Source organism: Mya arenaria, chromosome 2 (genome assembly GCF_026914265.1).
Source record: "Mya arenaria isolate MELC-2E11 chromosome 2, ASM2691426v1".
In the NCBI taxonomy this organism is placed as follows: domain Eukaryota; kingdom Metazoa; phylum Mollusca; class Bivalvia; order Myida; family Myidae; genus Mya; species Mya arenaria.
This window is the reverse complement of record NC_069123.1, coordinates 29,529,111-29,553,869: the sequence shown is the minus strand read 5'-3', so window position 1 is coordinate 29,553,869 and position 24,759 is coordinate 29,529,111. Positions and strand designations below refer to the sequence as shown.

Sequence of the window (24,759 nt, the reverse complement as noted above, 5' to 3'; positions counted from 1 at the left end):
GTATGTGTCATACATAGATTGACACATATACATAGCATGGCATAGAGATGTTTATTATTTCCAGTGATAAATTGTAATTTTATAAATACTCATTACCATCACAAGTTAAATGTTAAATGCAATCCAGTTATAATTAAGGCTTCCGGGCTTTTCTCTTTAAATTGTTGTTGTGTTCAGAAATTGTATATTAATTTAGTTAAATGCCCATTACATTCTTTTGAAAATAGACATAATGAAAAGTTGCAAACCTTCATCTGAAATAAACAAAACACTTAACTTTGGTTAAAAATAACTAATTAAGTTGAAATAAATTTCTTTTCCAACATTTTATCTCGAAAATGTCAAGACAAATGAAGCGTATTTCCTGAATATTTCGTTAATCAATCATCATTAATGCGTTTCGAAATTTAATTTAACATCAGTAGCAGACAGAATGGCTGTTTTTCTTCTTCTAATGATAAATGAATAGAAATGACATGTCAGACACGGAGACAAAATGCATCTAGTTTTGTGCCCTCGGTGATACTCTTGCTATGTGTTCATTTCAATCAAAGTTGTCTCCATCAGTCACGCCTTCGAAAATAGGTTTTGCTTCCTCCAAACTACAATAATGAAAATATCATCTCTTCTGTAATTGACATTCTGTTTATAACTAAATTCATATATAATGATATAATATTATTAAGACCTAGTCAGAATGCTTATGCTGAATAATAACTGTCGAACGTCGTTAGGCGTATACAAACACATAAACACGTAATAAGAGGATGACTGAAAAAACGTGAATTATAAAACGCAATAATTGGTATTTGATTTGATGTTAAGACCGAAATAACGAGATCCAATTCTAAAGTGACGATCAATTTGTTTTATTTTTATTTCATATTCCCATGCAGTATATGTTAAACTGTAATGATAAACATTCCAATATGAAAGTAATCATATGTAACACAGATGAAACATTTGGCAATGCAATTCTATAATAACGCAGCGATATGTCAATAAAAAAACAACAGTTGATCACCGAAGCCATATCAGATTTTCATACTGTTCGGTTTTATGTATTTCAAATAATTATACAAACGAAGTCTTTAAATACAATAACATACTTTCACTTTTTCTCATTTAACGAAAGACGCAAATGTGGCAATTTGGTAATTGTCTGCACGAAATAAGAAAAAAATCTAAATTTAAAGTGTTATTAATACGTTCGAGTAATACTCATCCACGGATATCCGGCTTCTTGGGCCTAAAGTGCACATATCTCGTGAGCATAGATGTTATTGAAGGCATCTGTTTTTGACTTTCTGTAAATTCCTCATCCGAGCAGGATTCGAACTCATAGGCCACCATGCGGTTGACCTGGGTGAGCATTTGCACCAGTTCCATTTTGTTGGCATAGTTTTCCAACACTATACATAGTGCTTGTATATACCATGATCCCTCTTGGTGATTTCGCCACGAATAATAACCTGAAATACAGAAATACTATATGATATAAGTACTTGTTACCTAGAGTTACTTGACAAAAGTCAGTGACCATCAATAGAGATAACTCCTCCAGTCAGAAAAAAACCTTAAGATTCGCTGCTGTTTGTGAATATGGCATGCCGTTTTATAACCTTAAAACAAAGCCTCACTGCTGTTTGCGAATATGACATGCGGTTGACCTTTAGAAGAACCGTCCCTTTTGTTAAGACTTGATTTTGTAAAACCTCTTCATCCTCTGATTGGAATAAAGCTTTTGCAAATAATGAATAGAATTTTAATGTCACATATGAAGTTGTAATACATTTGTTTATACACTCGTTTTGTTTGTTGTTGTTTTTCTCTTTTTATTACTATACATGTACACATCGACGAAAAAAATGTAAACTGTCTGGTCCGACTGTAAATAGTACACTGGGTTTGCGGCCATAGAAGGTCGTTGAATGTACAAGTAGTGATTGCGCAATGATAGACTTAAATCGAATGTCGTCGAAGAACGCCAAATATTGGCGATAATCGATCATGAATATCCATTTTTATCAAACTTCATTTTTACTTAGAAACCATAAAATACATGTGTTTGATATTATTTGTAAAGTTATTACATCACATATCTATTTTGGAACTAAGAATGAACAACTATTCATGTTTTAATTTCTTCTCCTGGCATATATGTTTTTACACCAATATTTAGTAATAAAATACGCTCAGATAATTTCCGGAGCAATGGTCGATAACGATTATTTATTTTGATTACATTATCGATAATGAACTGGAAGAACGAGTAATTCATAAAAAATATATATTTATGAATAGTTATATACTTTGTCACTAGCGTATATCCTGTATGTATGGAGAACAATCAGTGATTTAAAGCCATGCATGACCTCATACATTAAATGGAAATATTTCTTGTTAATATACTGTGTCCTATGACACTACATATCACACAGCCTTGTCCTTGCATGAAAAGAAATCAATGATATATCGTCGCCCCGCTAGAGATTATGGTATAATCAATATATACATGAAAGGATTAATTGCTTGAAAATGCGTCAGAATCTGTTAATATGCGTATAAAATTGCCTTTTGACATTTGAAAAAGGGTGTTAAGCAAAGTAAGTATGCATTTAAATGTCTTTGAAGCAAATGCCTTGTCATACGAATGATTCGTTAATAACACACTTTCGCTTCAACAAAAAACATATAATAGACCAATATCGCATTGAAACCGAGGATGTTTTCAAGCTAAAAAGGTTTTAAAGAAGATAAAGAAATTTTTGGCTTAGAAACAAGTCGATCTGAAGATTGCAAACGATCCTTGCCAATTTATTAAACACAGAACATACCGACTGCCTGTCGTACTTTAACCATATTAGCATGCGTATTATATCACAACCTGCATACATCATAATCTTTCTTGACAATGAAATTGCCAGGAACCATGTAACCACTTTCTATATTAAAGATTTAATGTGAATTGTCATGAAATGGTAAAGGTTTCGAGAACTTTATTTAATCTTTGTTGCGTCGTCCATGTCTCTTTTATACAAGAAAAATGTAATGAAACATTACAAATATTGCTTTTACTCGATGTTTTTATTGAGACCTGCGGCAGACCCTTTTATCTGTTTAAGCTAGTTTGGAAGGGACTCAAGTGCCTTTTTGCGATTAATATTTTACGTGCATTTTTATAACATGAATTAATATTATTAAATGCATTATTTTCTTTCAACCATTTGAAAATGTATATAGGTTGATGGGAATGGGACTCAATTGCCTTTTTTACGCATGGTGACCGGCCAATACGTATTCAAGTGGAGTCTAACCCATTGGTCAAGATTCAAGCCGGCAAACATCATAACCTGGTCTCTCAAAATGGACACAAGTACTTTTCTCAAGCATGGTTCATATACTCGTATTGATGCATTCACAATTTGGCGAATATAAATAAGTATAATTAAAAGTATACAATGCTGCAATCAATTATATAGATCATTATGAACTGTTATGGCACTAGTTAAGTTATCCAAAATGTATTTGAGCTTGTTTGCACATAAGGGTAAAATAAATGTCGACAGTTATTATTGGATAAATATTAATCATTCAATAAACGTTTTGCCACACTCTTACCAAAAAAAAGAATATTTATTCAATGGGATACTGTCGGAGATCAGACACGTGCGTGCTTTATATTCATTAACTACAATTTCCTCGGTATCCGAAATACACCGCACAAATGCCTCCAAACTCGAATTAAGTTCTAATATACGCCGAACAAAGGCATCCGAACTCGAATTAAGTTATCCGATATACCTCGAACAAATTTCTCCAAACTCGAATTAAATTAAGCGATGTACATCATACAAATAAGTTGAACCTTTATCTTAGAATTGGCCATTTGGATGACTGGTGACACTACATTTTTTCGAAATAATTTGAAATGGTGTTACTTAATGATGACCGCACTGTAAATCGTAAAACAAAAGACAGAAACACGTTATAATGTCATTAAAATGAAATGATGTGCATTATTTTAAGGCTCATTTTAATTTTTCGGGAATAATTGTACGTTTTCCTTTGATACATACCAAAGCCTTCAAAACAACGTATACTTTAAGATACACAAGTACTTAATGGAAAACTCACGCATGAAATGAAAGTAATGAATTTTATATCAATCCGCCTACCAGGCACAGTTGAGTATGAGAAGAGAATATCTGCTTCTACAGGGATGCGTCTGCATCCAGATTCTCGTCTGCTTGGGGATAAGTCCCTGTGGTGCTGCCCACTTTTCTCCGACCGTCTGTCCGTACACGCCTTCAAAGAATTGTGCTTTTAGTCAGCTAATTATCTATGGAATGATGATATGATGAAAATAGCGTACACGTTCTATTCCACCATATTTAGTGGGTCCGATATGTTATCGAATTTTCACCGGTTTATTACAAATTAATATTGTGCTTACATTCCTTACAGTTAATATAACTATATCAAAAAATATCTTAAAACATTATATAATAAATGTTCTGCTTTCGTAGATGATGATAATTTTTTTAAACAATCAGCCACAAGGAAATTGACATTGACAAGTAATTATAGAATATGTTTCCAATAACAAATGTAAATGTATAAAAATGAGTTTTATGGTAATCACCACAGTCATTTTCTTCAAATTGTTCAATACATAAATGTGTTATTTTCGTGTTCAACGCTATTTAACGCCTCATGTTATAATGTGACTGGATCGGAGTTGCCACCCAAAAGGCGGATGATTCTGATGTAATCGTGCAATGCTTTTATAGCTTTTCAGATCATAAAAACAAGTTGCAACAATATTCATGACTGAGCAAATAAAGTGCGCATGCAATTAATACTAAATGTGTATGTTACTGAGTGAACGAACGGATGAATGAATGGGTGGATGAATGGGTGGATAGATGGATTTGGATGGATGGATGGATGAATGGATGGATGGATGGATGGATGCGTTGGTGGGTTAATGGGTGGGTGGTGTATGGATTGATGGATGGATGGATGGATGGATGGATGGATGGATGGATGGATGGGTTGGTGGGTTAATGGGTGGGTGGGTGTATGGATGGATGGATGGATGGATGGATGGATGGATGGATGGATATATGGGTTGGTGGGTTAATGGATGGATGGATGGATTAATGGATGGATGGATGGATGAAAAAGTGGTTTGATAGATATGACAAAATTGGGTGGACGGATGGAGGGAAGAACGAAGAAAGGAACAAATAGGTCTATGAATTATAAGATGTAAAAGTATCGATAGCCCGATATATTTATTGATTTAATGCGGATGTGAGTGTAAGTGAACATGCGCGCGCAAATACCTTACCAAAAATGATTTAATTTATGTATTGTTATCTTAAATGAATCGAGTGGGTGGGTATGAATAAATGAACAATACAACCGATAAATCTTTGAATACAAGTTATAGCGGTAGACGCATTTGATAACCAATAGTATAGGCCTTAAATACACATAATACCTGAATGAAGAAAAGCTTTGGTTTCCCGACTAGAGTAGGGCACCTGTCCCCTTTGAAAGGCCACGTGAGTGTCTCGAGAGGCACTGGTCGGTCTGTAGCGTATACATAGCCCTCCCGACCGTAACTTAGCACGGCACAGCCGAAGCAATCACAGTCAGAATGGTCAGCAGAGGCTACTGGAAACAAACGAAGGATAATCACAGTGAAAATGTTCAGCAAAGACTACTGAGAAAAATCAATCGCATTTAGAATGGTGAGAAGAGGCTACTAAAACAAGCAATCACAGTCAGAATACTCAGCATAGGCCACTAAAAGAAACCAATCACAGTGTTAATATTTAGCAAAGGCTACCTCGAAAAAGCAATCACAGCTGAGTGGTCAGCAGAGGAACTGGAAGCGAAGCAATCAAAGTAAAATATTCAACAAAGGCTATTGAAAACAAAGCAATCACACTGTAAATGTTCGGCAAAGGTTAACTGAACGAGTTTACTTGAAAGGCAGCAATGATAATACTATGATTACAGTGACAAGCCCAGTAGCAATGTCATTAAAAACCTGTTTGAAGTTTCATATCTACCGTACACTAAACAGGAAAAAACAACTCACAAACAACACAGACAAGTCTAAATATTGTTAAAAGTCAATTCATATGCATATATATGCAGATAAAGTGCAGAACGAAGCACATATGACATCATGCTAGGTTTAAAAAATATAGGATCTGACACGAGTTGATTTTATTAAACGAGTTTATGAAATTTGTTAGTAAGCGAGCCTCTGGCGAGCTTACTAACAACTTTCATGGACGAATTTAATAAAATTCTTGTATTAAATGACAACGAGTGTCAGATCTTTTTTATCACATGCTTAAAACGGTGTTTTTATTACCAATTTAGTTCCACTTTCTGAATCGATTGTTTGACAGCCAAAGTACTCAGAGTAGAATGTCAACGATGCGCCATATAAATAGTTCCAAATTAAAATGACAAAAGTAACTAGCAGTTATCACGTTTTTATTCTGATAAAGCGCTTAACAAGTCACAACTATAAAAATATGTTGTAAAATATCCAACAGCATGAATAACGAACGATTTTAACCAAAAAAACCCCAATAAGTACATAATTTGATGACGTCACACTCAGAGTACATGCATTTACGCGGCTTATGTGACCTACATCGGTCTGTCAAGTTTTACTGTGTGCACGGATTTAAAAGTTATTCGCTGTCGCTTTCTACGATGATCTTGCAGCGTTTTCTTAGTGTACATCGAGTTTCACAACATGCAGATGATTACGGCGAAGCCTTTCTCTGTACTGCATGGATGTTGATGTTGAAAAAGTTCCACCAAGAATGTTTCCAGAGAACATGATGTTCTAGCCGCCATGTGATGTGTAAGGAGATGTCTGTGCTGCGGAATTCGTATTTGTGTTTTCGGTAACCGACAGCTGATTAAACTGGCAAGCAAATGGCATTGATTGCATATTGCTTGTGTTGGTCAAGATGGAAATGTTTGAAATGTTTTTGTGGTGTTTGTCACTAATGTGGCTGTATTTGTTTTGTTGACTGACTGGATATTTCTGTGACTAATGATCTTCATTATCTGGTTGGCGGAACATTGTTATCAGAAAGATTTTGTACAAGATGCTTTCTGGCACTATGATTCGTTAGCCATTTGTCTCCCGGAAGTCTTACAGCTTCATTATTGAGGTAAGTATTTGTTGGCAGTTAAACCATTTTGTTTACAAATAATGCGGAGGGATATCTAGGTTGTGTGTGATTAGTCTAGCCAATAGAAATGTCTGATAGGTTATCTTACACATGTGTAAGATAAAAATATTCGTAATGGGTTTATTATTATTTATATAATGATTTATTACCAAAGGTGCTCTTCCAATTACAAGTCTGAAGTTCATTCACATTTACATACCTTCATCCATTAATTTCGTCATTCTGGCACATGTGACGTCATTATATCTGCGCACATCAAATCCCGTGTCCTGAAAGCGTTCTTCTAACCGTTCAGCGTCAACGTCAGTTCCTTCACGCTCTTTTTGACCCATACTTTCGTGGAAATGCTTGTTGTTGAATATCAGAAAGATACCACGCCGTCGGTAGTTGAAATTGTATTCATTGGGCTCAGATGGGGCACCGGGTCGTACATGCTTTTCACGGTCTGCGCTGGAAAAATATATCATTGATAATAACCTTCTTTATACTATATATTCATGTATCATAGAAAAAGCTGTAAAGGCTTACAGCTCTCCGGTCAATTTGAATTCGCTTTAAAGATCTAATGGTATTTGATGGTTTTTCATCTGAAAAACCCTGAAACAAGTTCTGTACGCAGCTGCATTTAATTGAACATCGGTTTATATTACAAGTAGATAGTGGGAGAAACTCCTGAATGATGATGATTAATTTCAAAGTTTCTAGTGATTTATGCATTGACATCCCCGATGTTACAGCAAAACATTATTGTTTTTTTTTAGATGAGTTATTTTCGAGCTGGACTGTTACGTAACTGATACATTGTAGCATACAAAGTCACGCATGATGCTATTTCCCGGGCAGTAACCAGTACTGCTGTACATTTGGAGAGACAATAAATAAGTTGCAATGTTCTAAATAGAATCAACAGTCTCCTTGATTAGATAATGACACTAGACAACTGCATTGTGCCTTTTCGATACCATTACAATGATTTAGGTACTTAAGTTAAAACTTTAAATGAAGAAATTCCTAGTTTGAAAAGAATAAAGGTATGTTTTTTTCTAACAAATCTCAGTTTTATACTTCTGATTAGATTTAACAGAAATGTTTTGATCTGAATGCTACTGTTGACAAAGATGCTCATGAACTGTTAAATTGTCCCAAATTTCGGAGAAATTAATGAATTGTCCTCAATTTTAGGATAAAACTTTCATATAATTCTGATCCCATTAGCTAGGCTGCTGAAAGATAACAGAAAAAGAAATGGAATTTGGCGTCGAGCCAATGGTTGAAAACGGTGATATTTTAATGATACCTTAAATCAGTTAAATGTTGCCAATTTACGGTAGAAGATATTTATTTTTCTCAATATGTTTCAAGACCGATCTACATATTTTGCTTCAAGAGTGTAAGAACCCAAAGCAATTACCTAAACGTAATTGGCTTTCTTGTTTAGTTTCTCTTCTGTACCAATACTATCTGGTTTATGTTGTAATGTTTCGATATACTTAGAGATAAATATCTGAGAAGACGGCTATAAGCAATCTTACAGCTGCGCTAAGAAAAAGACGACCATGAAAATAAGGGATTTATAATTCCTCTTTGTGAAAATTCTTTTTGTATAATGAAGTTGACATGGTCTTATTAACTTAGGCTTGCTATTTTACTTATGTATAATGTCTTCATGTTTTATGCATTGTATGCTTTTCCGTTTCTCTGTCAATATATATCTATTTAAGACGCATTCAACTGGTCAGGACTATAGAAAAGTAAAAAAAATACGTGTATTGTACACAAACTCTGTGTATGGATCATAATCTAATTGCCTTATTGTCCTGTTGTGCAGTTTTGGAGTGTTTTTATCTTGATAGAAATGGACCCTAAATGGCCCTGAGCCAATAATCAAATATACAGGAAATTGGCCCCTACTGTGACATCAGTGCAATAAGCAGAAGATGCACAGCAGGTGATTGTCATGCCAAACATTCCTTAAACTAGGCATTTAACGAGGTCCATCCCGAAGCGTGACGGAGATGACCTAGTTGGTACAAATTGACTAACCAAGGTCCAAAATATCAGATGTTGGAGATTTGCTAATATTATGTGACAACGCGACAGAGTCTGTTTCAGTTTCATTTGATCATAGAATTACCACACGCAGTATGTAATATATCACATGTAACATTCAAAACGAGAAACAACACATATACAAACGCCTGTTAATTGTTGTTACTTTGCGTCATTAACAAACTTGATCAAATAGATACAACTTAATTGCTTCTTCAGCAAAAGCTTCCCTAAAAGGTTACATTTATTCTAAAGAAGATTTTAAGCCTCAGATTCTGATTCATTTTGATCTTAAGAACTAGCAGTTTTTATATCAAACAGTAAAATCAGTAAAATAGTTTAATAATAAATAAGCTAAGGTAATATGGACTCATTCTAGTCAACTACTTTAAAACAATAGTGACACAATGAATGCCTTTTCATTGTTATCGATAATAAACATGTTCATGAAAAAAGTATGACTAAAATTGTGTCACTCGAAACGTTCCCGATTGAATAGAATATTCCATCATTGTTGTGGGCAGATATTTCTCCTTAAGTTAAGAGACATAATGTCCTGATCAATTCTAAAACAATTTCATCTTGTTAATCTGGGAAAGATACCGGACATAAAGCGATTATGTAGCGGTTATTCAAAGTATTCTAGTCAGCATCGATCTACAAACGGAATAAGTTTTTCTAGTGTAAAGTACTTAGTGTTATACGATTTGCACCTAATTCACTTTGAATAAAAAAGCGACAGAAATCCAAAAACAAATTTGATTTGATTATCTTTTATGAGAATGCATTTTTTCAAACTTGTAGTAACAAGTGCTTGATAATTTCCCAATGTAATCATTAGCCTCCATATAAAGAACTATCACTAAATCAATACGCTCATTTGTCATGTTTTGTTACAAACCTCAATTAGGGTTCTTTATGTGGAATCAGAAGATGATTTATTCTAGTGATTTGTCAATGGCGCTTTTACAACTGAGACGACACATTATCTTTGTGAAAGTTGTTACATAACATTTAGTGTGTGTATACCACGTGATAAATTGCGTCATAAATGTTTAGTCGGAAGGCAATATTTTGCTTCGAATGAAGCCTAAAACAAAGATAACTTTACTATTTTTTCACGTTTTTACATGAAACAAAGCGCAGTCTACGATGCTTACAGAGCCCCGCCTTTGGCCTTTTACCAGAGTTTGATTGAGAGTTTAACAACAAACCATTCACAAAACTGCCGCAATGATTGGGACTGTCTAAACATTAATTGGAAACAGTGTTTAAAGAAACTAATCGCCTTATTAAACTCCGGCAATAAAACAAAGACGGGGCTCTTTAAGCGGCTAAGAATGCCATTTGTTTCATTTAAAATGGTGAAAGAACAGAATAGTTAACTTTGTTTAAAATCATCATTCGAAGCAAAATATTGCCTTCCAAGGTAGCGTTTATGACGTAATTTTTCAAGTGGTATTCACAAACACTGACATTTAGAGTTAGCCAAACAATAGCAATACAATCACACGCCAAACTCGTAGATCAATTGAAGAATTAGATGTTGTCAGGCTAATTTCTCCGTTATTCATGGAACAATCGGTGTTAATTACCCGCTATTGTCTAGTTCATTACTGCAGGCGTCCAATTGACCTGGCTGGATTTGGTTGCTTTTACCATGCGTCGCTTTATTCTATTTATTGGTAAATATTAATTGGAGCTTAGTTATAGATGCTGCATCAACTACCGTGTTATTGAAATAATTTATTTTCAATCACAGACAATGTGGATGAAGTAGATGTTATGTATCATGTTACCAATGACAACGTTTAATAACGTACCTATACCTGAATTACCCTATTGATAGGGGGGTGAACGCTTATTGATACTTGCACTCGGACCTTGCCCATTCGGCGAGTGCTCTGATAAGATTGTTAGTCATGTTAGGTTTTTGGAGCATAGTGCTAAAACAGAATATAACCCTTGTTAGAGCTACTCTGGTTCTTTAACGTGAACCAGTGTATAGCGCTGTCACACCAGACCCCGATTTCACGTCACTCTCGGAGGACAATTAGTATATTTTTGTGTGGTGCGTCGAGGAAGCAAACTCGCGACTCCTGGATTGACAGTCTAGTGTGTTACCACTAGATCACGGATCCGCCACAATAGCGTTACTATATATCAACACCCGACTTATATCACCGCATACTTGTATTTCCTTCGATGTGGGAACAACGTTAAGACTTAAACTAAAAAAACACTCTATTAATGGTGCAAAAATTGTTTCATGCCCTTGTAATGTTTTCTTATCTTTCAAAAACAATCAAGAACTATTAAAACAATAATATTGATTGTGGGAAATGTTATTTGGGAATAAGAGTAAATCTTTAAAAGAAAAGTCATAACTGTCAATTTAAGTTTAGAGGTTATTTAGTCTTTTTTTGATAAAATTGGGTATTAAACATTTGTTGCTCAGCTCGAATCCAAAAAAAGGAAAAGAGGTACCGTTGTATAATGGTTCTTATGAAGGATGCCGAGTTTAATTTAAAAGAAATGAGCACAAAACACAGTATTTCTACCTTATGAGACTAAAGTACACCATAGAAAATCTTTGAGCATTCACCAACCATTTAATATTTTCCCGTTATCTGCTATTTAAAACAAAGCTGCAATCTTGTTACCTGTAATTAATATATCCATAAATGTATTATTTAGTAAGTAGTTAAGTCAAAATTGAAGTTTGTTATAAATTTTGATTTTGATTAAGAGTCATTTTAATTTTTGTGTCAGAATTAGCCGATTTTGGCATCAATGCATTCATTTGAGTTATTTAAGATACTTCACAATAGAACGGCTATCAATTGCTTGAAAATCTCATTTTTCTTCCGTTCTCTGTAACTTGGCCCATAAACACTTACGTCTTGACTCGGAGTTTGAGACTCAGGCTCAGAAAACTAAAAAGCCTATAGCATAGTATCATTTATTCTAATTTAATTTTCTTATTGCCATTGGAAATAATCTCCGGCTCTCTTTGGCGTAAACGACATTGCCATTAAGACTCGTGTTAGTAAAATGTTATAACATTCTATTAAATGAATAAAAACATTAGTATATGAACGTAAATATAGAAACTGCGATCTGATCTTTTGTCTGGTTTAATCGCTATATCAACTTCTGTAAGTTCACTGAAAGTTCATTGTTCTTGTATATTTAATAAGATTGGGTCGAAATAACACCTTGAACATGAATATGATGTTCGATAGGATTAGACTTTTCACAAAATATAATATCAAAACACCTTTTTTGGTCACGTTTCACAGCATATATAGGAAATCATGACACTGGTGAAGAACTGAACAGCCAATATAACATAGCTTTTTATAATTGTATTTAAAATCTAAATATATAATATATTCGAAGCTATAATTAGTTTGCATACGTCCCTTCAAAAAGATTAATTAATAAATAATAGCGTTTGTCAAAAGCGGTATCCGACTTCGACATGCAACATAAGCTCTGATCTATTTCTTTAGGCATGTTTCTTTCAAAGGCACTATTGTTAATGACATTCTCAACCTAACTAGCGTTGCGATATTTATCAAAAAGGGAGATTACAAAATGAAGACATTTAAGTATAAAGCATTACAACTTATATACAGTTATTACTTAACGACAAAACCGGCATCACCTAAAATACATAAATCCAGGCGTAGCAACATAGCCAATGTTTTTTTTCTCTCCCACTTTTAAGGGAATGGTGGTAGGGCCCATTAACATGGGAAAAATAGCGTCGTTTAGGCCAAAAGGGGAATAAAACTAACATGATTCATATAATGCTCAACTTGTTTTCAAAACCGTTTTTTCGACAAACCTTTGGTAGTATTCATGAATGGCATTATTTTTGCTACAATTGCTAAATGTTTAGAGGCCAATACTCCTTTTTGTAACTTTTTTAAGGGGATTTTTTTACCTAGGCAGGGATAAACATACGTTTCAGGAGGGGAAAAGGGTCTAATTCCCCCCCAAAAGGACTGAAAAACACTGCAAAGCCCTTAGATTGATATAAAAAAATGCTTGAGCTCAGTTTCGGCTTACTGAATATGTTGATTTGGTTCCCTACTTGCAGTGTAAGCGCTGCGGGGGAACAGGGATACAAAACATACACTCAGTAAACTTGAGCGGTTGTTCGCTTCAACTGGGACGAAAATCACTCAGGCTAAAAAATAAGGAAATTCTAAATGTTTCAAAATCTATATAATATATCATTTTTAGACAAAATTTGTGTGCATTTACGTATGACAGTATATAGAAATAATATCTGCACGTGAAAAAATATCTGTTTTTCTGAGTCTGAGTCATAAATTCAGACTGAAGACCGCTCCTGAAATCAATTTATCGCATACAGTCAATCACGACACATTTTCTAAGGACAGCAATTTCAAGATCAGAAATGATATTGTTCCTATTCTATTATACTTAAGGACTGGAAAGGATAATGCAACGAAAGGTATAAGGATAGGCACAAAATCGCTTCATTTAAAACTTCCCAGAGTACGAAGTTCGTCACTGACAGAATCGTTAACACGCAATCAGACTTATACAACATAATTGCAGAGGCATTAAATAATAAGATATAAACGAAGAGAAATGTGTGTTGATGTTTTTTTAAATTCATTGATGACAAGAAACCCATTTAAGAGAGAAATGTCAACCAATGAATATATGTGTTGTTGTTTATGAAATTATTTGAAACGTTCTTTTGAACCACGCGTTATCAATATATATTTTACAAAAATGTTAAGATACATAGATCCATATTGTATACGTTCAAATTCACATCGACCAAGACAATAAAATAAAAATATACTTAGGTACCACCCTTATTTAAAATCAATACATACTTATGCATAACAAACATATATTTATGATGGTGAATCTTTAACTACTTACTTAATAATACATTTATGGAAAATATTTTATAGTGTTTTGAACAAAATTGAACGATTTAATTAATAGCTGAAAACGCACAAATAAAAAATGACTGTTGAGTGCTATAAGATTTACAGCGATAAACCTTCTCTCATAAGGTAAAAATACCCTGTTTTCTGCATCTTTCCTTCAAATTATACACGATATTCTCCATAAGAACCATTGTTCTCAAAATTAAGTCATCCTTTTCGGTAAACTAAAAAAAATGTTTTAATTGTGGGACATCTTATTTGGGAGTAAGAGTGCATCATTATTTGCATTGTCACTAAGAACATTCAAGCAAAAGAAGAGTGTTTTCAGTATAGTAAGTTCTGCATTTAAACCCGAGTAAGCTTTTTATCTTTACCTGACTTTTCTCAAAAGATAGGGTAAAGTTGAGTCATTAGAGATCGAACTCAGGCGCGGCGAAGCAGACGACATCTGGAGACTTTGACTAGAACCGTGAAAACTTGTTCCATCGGTCCGGGAACCGTCCCAGTTTGATTTTAATTCCGCACTTGAATGATATTCCTTTGCCATAAGTACATGTAACATTGCTATAAAGTGAGTGTATATTCTTTGTATCCAACTGTACGGAATTTACCATTATTTTACATTATCTCTGAATTCTTAGTCGTGATTTTTATCATCCAATATAAATTTACTGCTTGAACTCCAGGTCTGTTTTATTACAGTCTGGTCGCTCAAATGAAAAGAAGCCAATTCTTAGACGTGATTTATTTTATCCAATATAAAGTCACTATTTAAACTTTAATTCTGTATATTACAGTATGGTCGCTCTAAAGTAAAGGAGCCAATTCTTAGTCGTGATTTATTTTATCCAATATCAAGTCACTGCTTAAACTCCAGGTCTGTTAATTACAGTATGGTCGCTCTAATGTAAAGAAGCCGATACAATAGAATCCAGTACAATGCGAAAGAGACGTCCAAGAGAAATGGTTAACAAACGTCCCATTTCATCCATCAATACAAGCTAACTAAAGTCGATAACACTGTTAAAGACATGGAGAGACACGCAGCCTCATATCATGACGAATTCTGGCTGCTTTATGCCATTTTGATTGATTTACATTGGTCATTTGACTTACATATCGCGAATGTCAAATTGATGAAATTTTATTTCTGGTATAAATTTTAAAATTAGTCAGAAACTCAGATCCGATAAATCACAAACAGACATTAAATTCAAAAGATATGTGTCGCATTGTTAAATTTGAATGTTTTTTTTCTCTGAGATACTGTCTATGGCTGATTGTTTGCAAATGAAACTTAAAGGTTAAAGCATGGAATGGGTGTTGCTGTTGCTCCGCCCAAAACTAGCAAATGCAACGTCTAGGCCGGTTAGACGAAATTGCCCGTCAAAGAAACAATAACTGTGGCCGTCAGGGTCATGGCGTATCTTTTAATGTATCACGAGGAACCTACTTCTGAAGAGGCAAGCCCATTACCCAGCAACGAATCAGTATAGATAGCCACTAGCCACTTCGACCGGCCAGTTAAATAGTAGCTTTATGATACCCTCGCAATTACCACGCGAAACTCTTTGAAGAGATAAAAGCTGACTGCCGGAAAACGCCGTTAAGTCAGTACAAAGTTACTGTGTCTTTAAAATGGCATTTCGATTGTGCTTTATTTATCTGATTGACGGGCGCATTTAGCAAAGTTGATTTACAAACAGTAGTTATAATGAAATATAGAGTAGGCAAAAGAACATCTTTTTCACACGGACATCGTAGGGGAAATGATTTATTTATATAAAACAAGTTAATTGTAAACAAACTAGGTAAATGAAGAATATGTCCTCTCGCAGGCATGTCTCTTTAATTGGTACAATTGCCATTGGTGCTAATGTAATTGAGATGGCACATTTCCTTCGATAAATAGTTATATAACCTTCAGCTGATCGCCTCATGGGAAACTTGGACGTCGTTTAATTGGAAAAGCAAATATGGTCAGGCCGATATTGCCTGTATTCGAGGAACAATTGGTGTAATTTACATCCTATTGTTGACTTCATTACCGCGGGCGTAGAAATGGCATCAAATCTAATTGTCCAGCTGTGTATATTCCGGTCAATTCCCATCGCCGTTTTCATTGCTTTATTTATTAACAGACAAACATGAATTGAAGCTTAGCATTGGTTGATGCCTTGGCATTTGAACACATTATTTTGTTTTCTTTCTGTTTGCAAGACAAGGGGCTAGACGCCAGATGGACCCAAAATTGGCAAATTCAGTATTTCCACAAAAAAGCCTAGAATTGTTAATACGAGCTAGATTGAGGCCGATGATACACTAGTTTACATGCTTTAAATACTATTTTCTGCTGTCTCAGCTGAGTTTACCCGTTAAAACAGCACAATGGTTTCCCATTTTAAAATGAGTATTCTTAGCATGTGCAAGTCACGTGATTTGTACAGATAGATATACCGAAGCAGTTTTGAAATTAATTGGGATTTATGTTGTAGACAAAACAAGTAAATTTCTTATTATAAAAAAAATATGCAAAAACTGCTAAAGCTGCATGTGTCGTAAGCGGAAGTGATACATCAGTAAGTAAGATTAAATGCGTTGTACACGACGGCATAAATTGTATAAATGTTTTTGACAATTTTCTTTTATTCTTGCACTTGTATAAGCTGGTGTCTAGTCCCTTGAATATCAAGAAATTGTATAATCAAAACATAATTATCGCTCCAATAGTCTTATTATATTTTTGGTTACTCAAAGTATCACGTCCGAACGCTAGTCAAATTTGTTGTATTCTGCAATTTTTGAGATACTTTAAGAACTATTAAAATAGGCCAGTCAGAAAAAAACCCGTATACTTAGATACATAATCTTGTCCAAAGGCATCGACTTTAGGAAAACAATGTTGCTTTTGTCTTTTACTTAAGCATTTATAAAGTATATTCGATTATATCCTACATTCTAGAATTCGTGTTGCATTTTACAGATACGCGCAGCTGCCTTAAAGCTGCACTCTCACAGATTAACCATTCTGATTTTTGATTTTATGTTTTTGTCTAGGAATGAACCAATTTTGCGTAAATATCTGGAAACCGGTGATATATCACTGCTGACAAAAGATCAGATCGCAGATTTTCATATTTCTGTTCTAAAGCTATTGTTTTATGGCTAAAAGCGTTACTAACGCTTTACAAAAAGTACATGAAACACCATTTTTTGAAAATAAAAATGAAAACCTGTGATATGATTTTTGTCACTTGTCTTAAATCACTAGTTTCCATGCATTTTCAAAACAATTTGCTCGTTCCACGGCAAACAAAATAAAAATAAAATAAAAAAAAGTTTTCAAATCGGTCCATCTTTGAAAGTGCTAATTTTAACCGTTCTGATTTACTGAAAGTTTGAGCAATAATAATTTACAATATTTCTCGTTTTTAACAGTGTGTGAATCAATCAATATTTGTATTTTCTATATTGTATTGACGTATTGGATAATTATATAGTCTACAATTACGCCTTTAAAAATGCATGAGTAGCGTAATAAAACAATAAACGTCCGGCTGATAGGGATCGAATGACAAAAGAAATGGAGGGAAATAAAGACGCTTTGTCGTCTGTAAATTCACTAGAAATAATACCGGCTGTTGAACATGAAGCTATCTATGATGTGTAAAATTACTTTCTGGAAATATCTGAAACACGAAGAATTTAACATGTCATATAAAATATCCACAAAGACATTCACAATTTAAATATTTATTAAAATGGACGTAAACTCGTTATATTGATAGCAAATCGAAACCAATCAGATACGACAATTGAACCAAGGGGGAAATGATTGATACCTAAAGAGAAGAATATTGAATATCGATATTATTTCATTTCATCAGCTATGTTTATGCATTTCATTAAGGGCATGTCAGGTTGTTTCCCCTTTAATTGGTATTCACCACTGCCACAAACGCTGTTCATACTGCCCTGAATGCAATGACATCACCAATACGTCATAGCTTATATCTTATCAAAGGTTGGTAGTTCGTCACCTGAAAATCGCACTGTGAATGTAAAAAAGTAACTTTTCTTGTAAGAAGTGTGTTAAATTTAACATTTCGGAGAGAATTTCGAGAGAAAGTCGGCCAATATGAATGTTTGAGTGAAAGGGACTAGACACCAGATGATACAACTGTAAGAAAAGGAGTCAAAACATACGTAAAATTAAAATCGTTGTGTAAAACGCAATTGACCTTAACTTACTGAAGTATCACATCGCTTACAACGCATGTATCTTTAGCAGTTTTTGCGTATTTTGTCAAGTCGAAAGTATGTTTAAAAACAGCGTCGGTATTTTTATAAACACTAATCACGTTACTTTCACATGCTAAATAGATACATTTCGTGGCTTCCCAAAAGAATTAACCGTGCTAGAATGCGGGAGACTGGTGTGAAACAACGTAGACACGGAGACCGACAAATTACCATTAGTGATCAAATTGAGCGATGGAAACTTTTGAAAGAGCTACATACTGCTGAAAATGACAGCGAGTTGGCTAAAACGCTCATAACACGGGTTAGTGTGTGAAACGTTAGCCTGAATGTAAACCATTCGGCGCTATTTTTAAACGGGGGAAACTCAGCTGAAACGTTTGGGGCGACATGATTGATACATTAATTTTATTCTTTAAATCATTTAAATGATGTATTCTCGACCACATACTAGCTCACATTTACAATTCTAGGCTGGTTTGGATGTAAAACTTATTTGCCGATTTTGGGACCGTCTGGTTTCTTAGCCCCTTTAATATTTCAAATGGATATATTTCACCCCCTAACCTTTATCTATTCGCTTAAACGCAGCTTAGTTGTTGCATCATAATATTATAAATGGTTATCATAATCCACATTCGTTAAAAAAAGTCTTAAATTTTAGTCAAATGTATTAATTCCTCGACCGCCTTTTCACCTCACCGAAAAGAAACATGCTAAATGGAACTGATAGTTGTTTCTCTTACAAATAATTATTTACAAATAAGGACCATGGTAAGTTGTATGATCTGGATGCATAAACATGGTTTCCAATTGACCTTTGTTCTAAATCAACGGTTTTGAAAAGTACGAATCATTTTGTGTAATTGAACGCTCTTTTTGTGAAAAAATCCAATCAATGCATTCAATTTCATTACGTCGTTTAAAAAATGATTCCAGCTCGTGTTCTCTATATGTATCCACTCATAGTACGCCTTTGGACAAACGGTTCTGCTCTTCAGATCCATTGACTGATGCTTCGACGCAAACATAAATGTACAATAAACGGTGATGACAGTTTTCAGAGCTATTCACGGAGGAAAACACATTGCCGATACTGAGCATAAACTGATAGCATTCGCTAGATTTATATCTGCAACAGATCTATTTATTAGGGAAATGAAGCAATATCATGAATGTTTAGCGGTATTGGTGGTAAAATGGTTGGTGTTATTGTTTATGTGGGTAGTCTTGTGGTTGTTTTTGTTGTTGTTTTTATTGATTTTGGTAGTGGTTGACGTGGTGGTGTTGTAGGGTTTGTTTAGATAGTGTATGTTTTTTTGTAATTGTTGTGATTGTGGTGGGTGTGGTGGTGTTGGTTGTGGAAGATGTGGTAATGGATGTTTTTTTGTTGTTGTTGATGGTGTTGGTTGTGGTTGTGATGGTGGCAGTGAAAGTGTTAGAAGTGGCAGTGGTGATTGATTTGCTTTTGTTATTGTTTTTATGCTGTCGCTGGCGGTGGTCGTAGAAGTGGTTTTGATGCTGGAGATGTTGCTGTTGTTGTATATTTAAGTGGTAAAGTAGTGGTAGTGCAAGATGTGGTTGTGATTGTGGAGTTGTTGTTGGTGACTGTGTTGACAGTGGTTGTGGTAGAAGCGGTAATGGTTGTCATGGAGCTGTTGTTGTGGTTGTAGTTGTAGTTGATGTGGGTAGTTGTTGTTGTGGTGGTGGTGGTGGTGGTGGTGTTGGTGGTGATGGTGGTTATGGTGATGGTATTGTAGTTTTCCCTTTGCTTAAATGAAGTTGATGAATGGAAAAAAATGATGATGTCGTGATTCAATCGTTTAAAAATTGATTCGAGACAGTATCCACAACTTTTGTCAACCTAAATATGATACCATCAGCAAAACTTCGTGACAGTGACTGAAAAGCATACCTTTTTATGAAGGAGAAAACCGCTGATAATGAGCATTTGCGATATCACAATGTCGTGATTAATTGCAAAAGGGTGATTATCTTGTTAATTTATCTGCTATTCCAGAAATAAAGCAACTTAAGGAGTACAATTTAAAAAGAAACAGCGATCTAAACGGGAGAGAATTATACGACTACATTTATATAGAACTGCTTTGAATGCAATAGGAATCATTGGTCGAAATTATATTTTGTTAAATTTGAGATGTAAACACTATTGCATTTGACAAATGAAATGGAAATGCGACATGTGTCGCATCAAACTATGTATTTAAGTGGATACAACTTAAAACATTTCTTCATGAAACTAATACGTCAACATCGCTTTGACAGCTGTGTGAAGTAAGATTAACATACGACTTGGACATTAGACTTTCAAAAATGAAAGTCGTGCTCGTACGACATTGGACGTTGGATATTCAAAAATGAATTTCGTACTGCATGACATTGGACATTCAAAAATTAAAGTCGTGCTGGCACGAATTTGGACGTTGGATATTCAAAAATGAAAGTCGTGGTAGCAGGACATTTGACATTAAAATTAAAGTCGTGTTGGCACGATATTGGACATTGGACATTCAAAAATGAAAGTCGTGCTGGCAGAACATTGGACGTTCAAAAATGAAAGTCGTGCTGGCACGACATTGGACGTTGGACATTCAAAAATGACAGTCGTGTTGGCAGGACGTTGGACATTCAAAAATGAAAGTCGTGCTGGCAGGACATTGGACATTCAAATATGAAAGTCGTGGTGGCAGGACGTTGGACATTCAAAAATGAAAGTCGTGGTGGCAGGACGTTGGATATTCAAAAATGAAAGTCGTGGTGGCAGGACGTTAGACATTCAAAAATGAAAGTTGTGGTGGCACGACATTGGACATTGGACATTTAAAAAAATGAATGTCGTGGTGGCACGACATTGGACATTCAAAAATGAAAGTCGTGCTAGCAGGACATTGGACTTTCAAAAAGTAAAGTCGTGTTGGCACGACATGGGCATTCAAAAATGAATGTCGTGCTAGCAGGACATTGGACTTTCAAAAATTAAAGTCGTGTTGGCACGACATGGGCATTCAAAAATGATTGTCGTGCTGGTAGGACATTGACTTTCGAAAATTAAAGTCGTGTTGGCATGACATCGGACATTCAAAAATGATTGAATTCTGGCAGGACATTGCACATTGGGCTTTAAAAATTAATGTCGTGCCAGCACGACATTGGACATTGGCCATTCAGAAATGAAAGTCGGGCTGGCAAAACATTGGACATTTGGCATTCAAACATGAATGTCGTGCTGTAAGGACATTGAACATTGGGCTTTTCCAAATACGATGCCGTGCTAGCACGATATTGGACATTGGACATATAAAAATGAAAGTCGTGTTGACAAAACATTGGACATTTTGACATTAAAACATGAATGTCAATGCTGCCTCGACATTGGAGTGCGATAGTTGTCGAGTGAATAAATGACAATTTCGTACCCAAGAGAGAGAGAGAGAGAGACTTAAAATGATACTTTAAGATAGCTATGAGCAGTGCACGCGTCCATGGGCTGACTCATACCGGAACAGTACTCTAGTCGATCTGAACTGTTTTTCATATTTGAATCTGTAACTTTGATTGAGAATGATATATGAAATGTTGCAGATGATAGCGCAAATAAATATATATATATCACATCATATTTAACAATTACAATATTTTTTGTATAACCCTTCTGTGAATTATTGTTTGGTGGAACACATTGTTGCAATAGATGTTTTTTCCTCTTTTACTCGTCAACTGTGTTGTTAGGTATTATTGTTGGTATAAAGCATAGGTCGTATGTCAATTTTGAGACCCTCATAACATTTTTACTTTCTCCGTGGTGTCCTTTTCTTTTAAAACATTCTTTGGAGGGAGTAGTTTAGAATTTACGCTTAAAAAAATGAGTGTTTCGGCATAAATCATCAATTTCCGAACGTTAACAAAAAAAATGCGACCTCTTACTCTGTCAGCAGTCTAATATCACTAGTTCTCAGACATTAACGCAAAAATTGATTAAATCCAAGGCAATAAATAAAAAATCTCAAAACGTTCGATCTGTGAGAGTGCAGCTTTAAATCATATAGCCGGGAATGGTTACATAAGCTGCTAAGTTTCTCTGTCAATACATTCCCTTGTACGAGCGAAGTAAATTGAGGAATCAAATAGGATAACGCTGAATTCGTCTGAATTCAAAGAACAAGTGGTGTCAATTACACCCAATTGACATCTTCTCTCCTAATTGCGAAGAAATGGCATGCAATCAAATTTTCCTGACGCAAGTAATTCGGTCAATTCCCATGCCACCATGATTGTTTTTATTTATTCATTGCCAAACACGAGCTGGAATTTAAAGCAGAACTCTCACAGATTGGCCGTTTAGACAATATGTTTTTGTCATGGATAAACCTATCTTTTCGTAAATATCTGGAAACGTATGAATATTAAGACTTCTGACAAAAGATTAGATTGCAGTTATTCATAATTACGTTCGAAAATGTATGATTTTAGGCTAAAAGCGTTACTAAGTCTTTAAGAAAAATGTGTTTTTTAGCATTTTTTCCCAACAATACCGATCTGTTCTATTGTTAGTTATCTTATATGACTGATTTGGAGGCATTTATGACAAAACCAGCTGATTCTGAGACACAAATTAAAGGAAAAGACAAAATGTCTTTTTTTGTGAGAGTGCAGCTTTAATATAGCTTCATGCTTTTCCTTTCCATATGCAATAAAAGTGTATTATCAAAAAAAATAAGTAATTGGCCATTGCATGAAGGCATGTCATGCAATACGAATATACCCATGTACAATTTGCATTCTGAATTGAACCAAGCAAAAATGATTGTCTTCAGTTTTTTAGCACTCGTAATATTTACCTGACTTTTCTCAGCAGATAGGGTGACGTTGTGTCATTAGAGATCGGACTCAGACGCGGCGAAGCAGACGACATCTGCAGACTTTGATTAGAACCGTGAAAACTCATTCCATCGGTCCTAAGAGACGCCTGGGAACCTTCCCAATCCGTATTCAACTCCGTGCTTGATGGATATTCCTTCTCCATATGTACGTGCAACATTATAAACAATTGGTTTTACTTCCTATGTGCAAATCACATAGCATTGTCATTTAAGGTTTGCTTCTAATAATTTTGAACACCTTTATATTTTAGAGATGTGCTGTTTTACTCCAAATTTATTCTTCCTTGAAATCTAAGACACTTCTTTAGTCCCAAGTTATTGTTGAACACGATATGGAAACGGAAATGGAAGGAAACCAATAGTAAAATTAAGCGTCCACTTTATTTCTACACAATGTGGAATAGATGGCCAAGAGAGATTGTTATAACAAATGCCCTTATTCCGGCGATCAATCCTGGCTGACTGAGGCCAATATTGCTGCACAAGGCATGGGGAGATTCAAATGAGTATTGGTCCTCGCGTATTACGGCAGATACTTTCCGTTCACTGAGCTGCGATGTTTTGAATAACGTTCTCTATTAACAACTGTCGCGACTGAGGTCAAAATGTTGAGAGCGAAACTTATTTTAACTAGATAATCTAAAAAAAGGCGAATAAAAAGATTTTATACAGAGCATGTTACTATTTACAGTTGTTTCTAGAATATTGATTTCAATAAAACTATTTCAGCAACTTCTCCTTCCCTTGAATTTCTCTTTCCGTTCTGTTACTTCACTCCTGTCCTAATTTAAGGACATTCATACGCACTTAATGAGTCCCGTTTTCTTTTAAGGATCATAGTCGGAGTCCACAGCAACATAACAAAAACAGCAACAAAGACAACACAAACAAAAACAACAGCAACAAGAAGAACAACAACAACAATCTTTATTACATAGACGATTATAAATCGCAACAGCTCATAGTGACTCGCAGCGGTTATTTTCAATAATAATTGCATGATGGTATCAGAAAAAAAAACCAAAAAAAAAAACGTGATGTTGTAAATGTTTATTGATAAGTTGCCTCAAGTTTATGCATACTTTGATAAGATTTACCTTTTGCGTTTTATCTTTATTAAGGATTGTTGGGATAAGAGTGAGGTTTGTGCACATAAACTGGTTTAAACCCTCAGAAAATTCTTGATAAACATACCAATTATTTATATGTATATATAGTATTTATGCACTGTGCTGTTTGTAGAGTTTTGTGCTGTTCTATGTTTCTTGTTTGTGATTTTGTGTTCTATGTCTTTGGCGTTTGCCCATTGCCACTAAACCGGTTTATGTTTAAACTTTTTGCTACTGAGCATGTTTCTGTAGCTTTTTG

General features: G+C 34.8%; 1 protein-coding gene across 2 annotated transcripts; it reads right to left on the bottom strand.

Moving 5' to 3' along the window:
* On the bottom strand, positions 1–23,873 carry LOC128223575 (caspase-3-like). Of its 2 annotated transcripts, XM_052932859.1 has the most exons (6): positions 23,350–23,873; positions 7,438–7,688; positions 5,510–5,685; positions 4,179–4,308; positions 1,209–1,472; positions 1–602 (listed from the first exon to the last, which is right to left on the bottom strand). In XM_052932859.1, exons 1-5 carry the CDS (start codon positions 23,547–23,549, stop codon positions 1,222–1,224), a joined length of 1,008 nt encoding a protein of 335 aa, XP_052788819.1. In that variant the 5' UTR covers positions 23,550–23,873; the 3' UTR covers positions 1–602; positions 1,209–1,221. The 2 variants fall into 2 exon arrangements, with proteins under 2 accessions (XP_052788819.1, XP_052788814.1); XM_052932854.1 differs by lacking the exon at positions 1–602 and having other exon boundaries at positions 640–1,472.
* Positions 23,874–24,759: the final 886 nt, after the last annotated feature.